We start from the raw sequence: 9,894 nt of genomic DNA, 5'->3' as shown, positions 1-9,894 counted from the left end.
AATGCAATCATAGAATCATACAAAACTAGGGTTGGAAGGGACCTCAGGAAGTCATCTAGTCCAACTCCCTGCTCAAAGCAGGACCATGCCCAACTAGATTATCCCATTCAAGGCTTTGTCTAGTTGAAGGTCTTAAAAACCTTCAAGGGTAGAGATTCCACAACCTCTCTGGGTAACCTTGTTTTGGTATCCTCCTTGCTACCAAACCTTGTTTTGGTATCCCAATGACAGAGATTTTCCTAATACCTAACCTAAACTTCCCTTGCTGCAACTTGAGACCATCGCTCTTGTTCTGTTATCTGCCGCCACTGAGAACAGTCTAGACCCATCTGGTTTGGAACCCCTCTTCAGGTAGCTGAAGGCTGCTATTAAATCCCACCTGAGTCTCCTCTTTTCCAAAATAAATAAGCCTGGTTTCCTCAGCTTCTCCTCAAATGTCATGCACCCCCAAACCTCCTAACCATTTTTGGTGCCTTCTGCTGGACTCTCCAATTTGTCCACATCCTTTCTGCAACTGGGGGGCCCAAAACTGGACACAACTCCAGATGTAACCTCACCAGTGCAGAAGAGAGGGGAAGAATTATTTGTTTTGGCAACACTCTTACTATTGCAGCCCACTATGCCTTCTTTGTAACAAGGGCGCACTGTTGGCTCATATTCAGCTTACTGACCCTACTGTAACCCCTATATCCTTTTCTGCAGAGCTGCTGCCTAGCCAGTCAGTCCCCAGCCTGTACTGGAGAATGGGATTGTTCTGTCCTAAGTGCAGGACTTTGCACTTGTCCTTACTGAATTTCATGAGATTTCTTTTAGACCAATCCTTTAATTTACTTAGCTATCCGTAAAACTTAGCCCTACCCACCAGTGTATCCTACTATTCCCCTGTTTGGTGTCATCTGCAAACTTGCTGAGGGTCCACTCCATCCCATCTTCCAGGTGGTTGATAAAGACAGTGAAGGAAACCAGCCCCAGGACTAGCCTCTGGGGCACCCCACTTGATACTGGCTTCCAACTAGACTTCAAGCCATTGATTACTACCCCTTTGAGCCTGATGAAGCAGCCAGTTCTCTATCCACCTTACAGTCCATTCATCCAACCAACCTGGACTTCCTTCACTTGCTTTCAAGAATGTTGTGGGAGATGATATCAAAAGCTTTGCTGAAGTCAAGGTATATCACGTCCTCTGCTCTCCCAGTTATCTCATCATAGAAGACAATCAGGTTGGTCAGGCAGGACTTGCCCTTAGTGAATCCATGGCAACTGTTCCTAATCACTTTCTCCTCCAAGAGTTTAGAAATGGATTCTTTGATGACATGCTCCATGATTTTTCCAGGGACTGAGTTGAGGCTGACCACTCTGTAGTTCTCTGGCTCCTCCTTATCTTTCTTAAAGATGGGCGCTATATTTGCCCTATTCCAATCATTCGGGACCTCTCCCGACTCAATCGCCATGAGTTTTTAGATATGATGGCCAGTGGCTTTGCAATCATATTGGCCAGCTCCCTCACGTACATCGCATCTGGCTCTGTGGACTTGTATACATCCAGCTTTTCTAAATAGTCTGTAACCTGTTCTTTCACCCCTGTTGGCTGTTTACCTCCTCCCCAAACTGTGCTGGCAGGTCCAGTAGTTTGGGAGCTGACCTTGTCTGTGAAGACTGAGGTGAGAAAGGCATTGAGGACTTTAATTAACTATTGTTAAAAAATTAACTTCTGCAGAGAATGGCATGGCCCTTGACATCCATATCCAGGTCAAGTGTACAATATAAAAAGTGTCACCATTCAGGCTGGAGAAGGGTGTATGTTGACAATTTTCAGGGTAGACCAATTTCTTTTGCTGGGTCCAGTTGTTACATTTGGGTAAGTGAACAATTAATTTCACTTCTTCCCATTATTACGTTTCCTTCCATTTTTGCCTTTGTAGAGGGGCAAAAAAAAACTCCTTTGATGAAAAATATGATTTCATTTCAATTTTAAGTATTTTTTTATTCATTATAGACGCATTTTTTCCCCAAAAGAAGAAGTTGAAATGGGGAGCTAATACACATAGCCTGAAATTTAGTCATGAATGCAACTGCTATTGAGTATAACTTGCTTTGCAAACAAGCCTAATACAGTTTCTGGACTTGGTAAGATTTGGTATCAGTTTCTCTCTCCCGTTTGTGAGTTCCTTCTAAAGGCAATTTTGTGAGGTCCAGCTTGTGCAAAAAGTCCTGCGCTCACAAGACTTACTCAGTTAATCAACAGTTGCATTGTTCCAAAGGAGCACAGCTGTAGTTTCAAGTTATGAAGGCAGAGATAATCTCTTCAGCAGCTAGGGTCAGTCCCCTGGAAGGCTTTTAAAGGTCAGGATGTAGACTTTAACTGGACATGGTATTCAGATGGAAATTGCATTTGGTCACTACACAGCTGGTCCGATCTGAATTGCTGATCTAAAATGTGAATGTAGCCTTTTTCTTTACAGTCCCTGAAATATGACTAGTGTAACAACATGTAGTTCTTGAACTCTTGGTCCAAGGTTTACAATTGTAAATTGTTAGCCACCTTACAGTAGTAGACAACCATCAGTCCTCTGAATCATGGTATGCAAGAGGTTGTCAGATGCCTGATGAATCCATTTATACAGAGTCAGGGGCGACGCATAGGGGATGCAAGCGGGTGCACGTGTAACCCCTTTGCATGGCAGTGCATCCCCTGCAAAAAGGCACTGGTGACACTGGCAGCGGTGCCTAAAGGTGGTCACCACTTGCCACCCTGCTGCCAGCACCGCCAGTAGCGTCTGCAGGTGGTCCACGATCGCCCCTGGCTGCCGCTGCCTGCAAGTGGTCACTGACCCCTGATCAGCACATGCCCCCTCGGTTTCTCCTACTGCTGACAGTGCTGGTGGCATCTGTGGGAGCTCTCTGCTCACTGCCACTGGGCTTCTGCCACTGCAGGCACAACCGTGCCCCCCCAGCTGCCAAGGGCACGCACCGTTCATGTACAGAGCCCTCTGACCATCACACGTATATTGACACATATGCCTATGCAAGAGTATGGAAGAGAGAAGGCTGCCCAAGTTCTACCATCCCCACTTCAGACCACTTTGCATGTTGACTAGACCTTTTGTTGCTGACATTATTTTGGCTTCCTCCTGTTTTATTTATTTTTAAGTGAAGACAGAACATTAATCTTTCTTTACTGTGTTATATCTAGTTATATGCCAAGTATTTTTGAGATGGTGGGTTAAGCAACTTCTTGTGGAAAACAACAAGAAGAGACTGATACATGTCAAGAAAAGCAACAGTTTGGCTTCTCTCTCTCACTCTACTTTAGTTTTCCCCATAATATTTCTGATGCAGGATATTCCTCGAGTACCTTTTCCTATTATTTTTTAAGACTCAGTAACCACTCAAGCATCATTTATGAAGTCTCATTTGGTAGCACTTGCTTTTGAGTTGCAATAATTTTCTAAAATACTTCCTTGTAGAAAATTTCCACTTTACAAGGTAGAAACAAAAAGCAAGAGAGCAAAGAGAAACCATGTGGCCAGTTAACATAATTTTAGAGCTTAAAAAAAGCCATTCTAATGTTTTGATAAACAAAGCTAAGGATCCCTTACTATAATAGGCCATTAGATAGCTTTAGGGCGCTTAAGGGTCAGCAAAGGCAAAAGAAAATAATCCGTAACATTCAGACCAATAGATTTCTTGGCATAAAATTTGGCTGGAACTCAATCACAACTATTAGGTAAAGGACCTAATTAGGTCACTTACAACTACTGGACAGTGCAGGCTTTTGCCTTTTAAATTTTATCTCAGTACTTCTAGTAATCATTGATGTACCACCCTGAACAATCTCTCTTGTGCCTTGTTCTTTGGATTTGTCATCTATGTACATTATACATAGCACCTAAGTAGGCTGTCACTTATGAAAGCTCAGGCTTGTCTGAACTGTTAGTCTCAAAGTACCACCTTGTTCTGCCCTCTAACTTCAGACTAACATGGCTACCTACTTCTCTTTACTGTATGCAAAATGTACCTTGTGAAGAGATTAAAAATACTGTGTTTACTTTAATGTAAAATGAGATTCCCTCCCATTTAACATGGAGGGGAAACCTCTCCAACTTGGATTTGAGTGCACAGCGGAGGGGGGAGAAGGCAGGCAGCTGCTCTGGCTTCATCTCCATCCCCAACACAGGCTTAGAGTCGGAGGCACAGCCCTGCCCGCCCCCACCCCTACCCCATGCCCTACCCCACCCCCTTGCCTCTCCCCATTTGCTTCCAAGCTCTGAGCTCTTGCATGCAATTAAACAATTACACAATTTGTATAACAACGATTCGTTTGGCTTAATCCAAGGCCCCAAATTACCTTCTGTTTTGAACTGACACCTAAAACCAAAACTGTTTCATCAAGAAATTCAAATCACTGGAGGATGGCGAAAGGTCAAAAACTGAAAAGAAAACAGGGATAACCCAAGGGGAAACATACGCTACAATAACCTGTAAAACCCTGGTAAAAACATGCCCTACTGGGATGAGTCAGTTATACCTTAGTTTATCCTTACAAAACAAGAGGAACAAAGGCACGCATACAGAAGAACTTACTTCCCTGCAGTGACATGCAGAATCCTCTCTGGAAAGGCTGAAAAGTAATACCCTGGAATGTCAAGAGAACACAATAGGAATAACACAGATATAACATAGCCTGAAGTTACTCACAGAAACTAATTTGTTTAATAATGAATCACATTCCAAAGTTTACAGAGGTAAAAATAAGACACTTATATAAACTTATATATTTTTTATTTTAAAATATGACTTAAATTTAGGATATGAAACTAGATGCATCATGAAGTTATTTACTGGACACTCAAACTGCACACAACACAAACCTGGTGCTTAAATGGCTCTTGGGCTTTACAGCCCTCTACTTCCTTCTTTGGATATTTTAGATAGCAATACATTGGACAAAATGGCACTTCACAGCAATGAAAATGGTCTGCTTATCAGATAAACAGTCGGCAGAGCTCAGAAGGCCAACACAACCACCATAAAAGGGTAGCAATGCATTGAAATGTGGAGAAATAAATATTGGCATGTTCTTTCCAAGCAGATAACCTTTCTTTGTGCATCAATCATTTGTTGACAAAAAAAAGTGTTTGCCAATTTCCATTTTGTATATTCCTTCAGTTACAGAGCAGTGATTCTCAATCAGGGTGCCGCTCGGCCCTTCTAAGGGTGCCTTAGTGCTCAGCTTCCATGCCAGAAGATAAGCAAATCATTTCTCTTCTTATCTAGCAATGGGCATCCCAGGATACTACAGCCAAGTGACACCCATGGCTACTTCTGCCACCCAGCAGCTCCTGCCCCAGCCACTCCTGCTTTTCCAACAGCACTTTCTGCTGTGTGCATGCAGATTTACAGGCAGACAAGGGGCTGTATTCATGCCAACTCATCCCCCTACTGCCCCAAAGCTCCTGGAGCTGATGGGACGAGCCATGGATACATGTGGTTCTGGTTGGCAGCATGCGAGTTGCCAGAGGAGCAGCTGTAGTGGCCAGGGCTGCACTTGCCCCTTCAGGTACAGGCCAGAGACCAGGGAGGGAATAGACTGTGGAAAAAAGCATGACTAGGTAGGATAAGGTCCTGCCACCCACCATGCTCACCTGACACCACCTTGGTTTTGGCTTAGTGTTTCTCAATGGGGCATTGCTAAATTCCACAAAAGTTATGGACGGGTGCAACTAAAAAGGCTGAGAACCACTAAAATAGAGGCAAGAGAGTGAGCTGAAGTCTGGCTATGGTTTCTTGCTATGTAAACCCATTAACATTAATGAAGTTGAAAAGGTATAATCAAAAGACAGTTTAAAGATTGTTCAGGTTTACCTAATTTCACTAGTAGAATCATAGGAATGGAAAGGTCCTCAAGGGTCATATTGTTCAATCCTCCCACAAATGTGAGCATGCCACCCCTAAAGTTACCCTCGTCCAATGCCTATCAACATTGGCGATGCGTATGGGTGCATGGGGGTGCATGTGTGCCCCCTAGATTGGTGGTGCACCCCCTGAAAGAAGCATTGCCACTCATCACCCCCCTCCTCCCGGCTGCTAACATCGCTGCGGCCTCCCGGTGGAGTTCCCCGCTCACTGCCGACATGCCTCTGCTGCCACCACCATCTGCAGGTGGTTGCCATGCCCCCCCCCAGCCACCAGGGGCACGTGTCATTCATGCCCATCAACCCCCCTCTTGACAATCTCCAATGAAAGATTTCACAACTTCCATGGGCAGGCTATTCCATTCTACTGCCCCACTGTTCTATACAAAGCATATGATGAAGTAGGTTTTTGCCTATGAAAGTTCACGCCTCTCTGAACAGATTAGTCTTTAAGGCTAGGGACAGACATTCAAAAAGTCTGAGCCTGAACTGATTCAATCTTTGCAGGTTAGTCTAACCTGCCTAGGCTAAATCACTTTTGTAACCAGATAAACATCCCAAAAATACAGACATATGCTTGCAGTGGCTCAGGCTTGAAGCAGGGGGGGAACGGGACGCTACAGCAGCCCTCCCTCCTTCCCTTGCACAGAGATGAGCTGAAGGGGCTGTAGCCAGGTCCAGAAGGATGCTTTGATTAGGGAGGGACCCCCCTCCACTCCTGAACAGCCCAGCAGGGAATGTTTGTCACCTCTAACTCAGTGTTTATCACCCCATGAAGAAAACAGAGACACGTTACCAGCTATCTGTTGATTCCGCCTTTGTCCTGTGTGCCACAGCTCAGCAGTAGCCAGCATGTGGTCTGCTAGCTAATGCTGAGAAATGTCTGTGTGGGACAGGGGAATGAATGCCTGCTTAGACAGTGGGAGGGAAGGGGGGAAGCAGAAGCCAGGCAGATGCTTACAGAGACTGCCAAGCTGCAGCCAGGGAGCAGAGGGGAGGGGCCAGCCCTGCTCAGCCTAGACAGCATGCTGGGGGTGTCTGGTTTAGCTTAAACCAGCAATGGGTCTGGAACAGACATTGCCTAAACCATTTTGACCCAAATCAGTCAAGTCTGATACTACATTCAACCAGGTTTTTCACAAACTGGTTTATGTGCACTGAACATCTGTTCCGCTACAGGTTTAAACCAGTCTCTGATCACTTAAACGGATTTGTGTAATGTCCGTCCCTATCCTAAAGGTGCCACACTGCTCTATTTTCTGTCGTTGTTCTAGCAGTAAGGAAGTTTTTCCTAGTATCTAATCTAAATCCACTTTGCTGCAATGTATAGCCATTGCTTCAAAGTCCTACCATCTCTGGTACTTGTACTCCCTCTGATACATGGCAGGTTTTCAGATATTTGAAGACTATTACATCCCCCTCTTAAATCACCTTTCCTTCAAACTGAACATGCCTAAATCTCTCAATCTTTCCTCCTATGGCTTGCTTTCCATCCCCATTCTCATTCTGGCTGCCCACCACTAGACCCTTTCTAATTTCTCCACATCCTTCTTAACACAAACCCCAAACTGTACACATTATTCAAGCTGAGGCCTATGAGCTAAGGAAACACCTGCAGTCCAACTTTAAATGAAAGCTTACAAGGATGCATTGAGAAATAAAACATATCACTTGTCAAATAACCATATTTGATATGGAGATCAATGAAACACCAATAAGCATCAACACACCCATTTTTAGTGTCACATTTCAGAGTATTTTATTGCTAACAAGAGCTGAGCAATTAGGCATTCCGGAGAACTCGGATACAATTTTCCCATGTCCTATAAGACAATGTCTCGCACAAAAGAGAAAACAAGTATGAAGCTGGTTCTCTTGTACTAGTGAGTCCTTTCATCCTTTCAGTGTTATGATTAAAACTGAAAATGAACAAACAAGGACTTCTAAAGATTACTAATGTGAGAGAGACGATCACCATAACAAAAACATTTCTGCAAGCAATATACTTATTTTGTGTTCTCTAGTACAGTGTCAAAGTTCTTGGTTTGGAATGACTATTTCTACATTAGTTGGTTAGATTACATGGTATCATGGCCATGTTTCTGATGGTGTGGCATAGTGAAAACTAAAGATCTGTAAAATCTTTGGATTTCCGGAAAAGACAGCAGAAGGACTTTTTATGGAATGAGGCATTCAACATATTTAGAGCTTTTCGTTTTCATAATTTGTGTTTAGTTTTTCTGATAAAAATACAAATAATGTAAAGCAAGCAAGTTACTTTTCAACGTGGCAGAATATAGCAAAATTCTGTTTGCAAGCCATAATTAAAATTTGGAATAAAAAATGCCTGTGATTTAAAGTTCCTTATGACAATTTATATTTTGGGCAAGAGAAGCACAGGGTGATCAACACAGAGGCTTAGCAATTAAAATACAGAGGAAATGTGAAAAACAGACGCATCACAAACCCTCATGCACAGGCTCAGAATATTCCAGATGAATTATTGGAAACTCCTCTTTTCAGCCTAATGCCTCCTAACTGTTGTATTCAAACCAGATTAACCATCCCTTCCCCACTTTTCAGATTCCTCTACTGAATCTTCTGTTATCACTAGCTGAAGTTCAAAGCCTTCAAGGCCATCCACAACTCTCCTCCTCTTCCTCTTATCTGCGCTTATTGCAACCAGCTCCATCTCTGTTTCGCCCATAATGCTAGCTTTATCACTCTGTTTAGTTCATAGAGCAAATGGATATCTGAGTTCTTATATACCACCCTTACAAATCAGTTACTATTTTCAACCTGGTTTTAAAAAAACCGTACAATATAGACATCTGTCTGTCTCACAAGACAACAGATTTGTACTAAGTAAGGCATCAACTCATGAAAGATCTGTGAGAGTGCCTGGACAGCTCAGTTCGAGTGACAGTCCCTTCTGTACTTCACATGTGAAGTTTGTATCTAAGGCAGTTTTTACATGTACTCTGGAAGAGGCCAGTTGCTTTACACAGAGCGGCTCCGAGAACTGCTCTAACTAAAGCGCCCACAGCCTTTCATGGATCAGCATTCCCACACTTCAAAATGTCAGTGGGGTGCTTTAAAGTGCTGAACAAGCTTTAAAGCACCCCTACCGCCATTTTGAAGTGCAGGGATCCTAATATACAATATGTTGAGGCTGCTGGAGGCTCGCTAATTAGCACACTCCAGCAGACTCAGTTAATCAAGATTAATCCATCAGATTAGTTGGAGTCTGCTCTGACACGCTGTAATTACAGGACATTGGAGCGCCTCCCTGCACATCAACAGGCACCTTCAAAATCCTGAATGCGGTGTGGTGTTCTTCCTGAGGTTTCTTTTTTCTTGTGCACGTTAGGCTCTTCTTTCTTTAGAAGCCTTCATTCGATGCTTAATAAAGTGTTTTCAAGTGCTTCAATCCTCAGCAGTCTTCTCCTGATGTTTGGCTCAATGTTCATTGCCTTCACATCTTTCTTGCAAACATCTCTGAAACACAGACAAGGATGCCTGCCTGGTCTTCCCATAAAGAACTCTCCTTACAAGAGAACATTGGGTATATAGCCATTGTACAGTCTCCGCACATGACCTAGCCATTTGAAGTCAATGCTGGCTGAGAAGAGAAAGGACACTTGGATGCCGGCACGTTCCAAGACTTCAGCATCGGCAACCTTGTTCCACCAGGAAATTTCTAGAATGCAGCCAAGGCAACATAAGGGAAAGCTGTTGAGGCGCTTCTCTTATAATCCTATCCTTATTCAAATGACAGGCACTTACCTACCAGCCAAGAGTATAATATGGAAACACAACACATTCTTCTCCCCACTCCCTCAAACACCTTTTATTACGCTCATTTTATAGATACGGAACTGAAACAGTTGAGCAACTTGATCAACGCTGCACAGGAACTCTCTGGTGGATCAGAAATTTGAATCCAGGTCTGGCAGATTCTAGGCTAGTGCCCAAGGCA

The 9,894-nt window shown here is 43.6% G+C and overlaps 1 protein-coding gene across 1 annotated transcript in view; it reads right to left on the bottom strand.

Moving 5' to 3' along the window:
• EDA (ectodysplasin A) overlaps positions 1–8,622 on the bottom strand; it is an 88,215-nt gene extending 79,593 nt beyond the window's left edge. The window contains exon 1 of the mRNA XM_019536146.1: positions 8,492–8,622. Within this exon, the coding sequence (XP_019391691.1) occupies positions 8,492–8,622 (131 nt within the window). The remainder of the gene's footprint in view (positions 1–8,491) is intronic.
• Between the last annotated feature and the right edge of the window lie 1,272 nt (positions 8,623–9,894).

Source organism: Crocodylus porosus, unplaced genomic scaffold, assembly GCF_001723895.1.
Source record: "Crocodylus porosus isolate Cpor-Errol unplaced genomic scaffold, CroPor_comp1, whole genome shotgun sequence".
Taxonomy (NCBI): Eukaryota; Metazoa; Chordata; order Crocodylia; family Crocodylidae; genus Crocodylus; species Crocodylus porosus.
The sequence above is the reverse complement of the archived record's forward strand: the minus strand, read 5'-3'. Positions and strand labels throughout refer to the sequence as shown.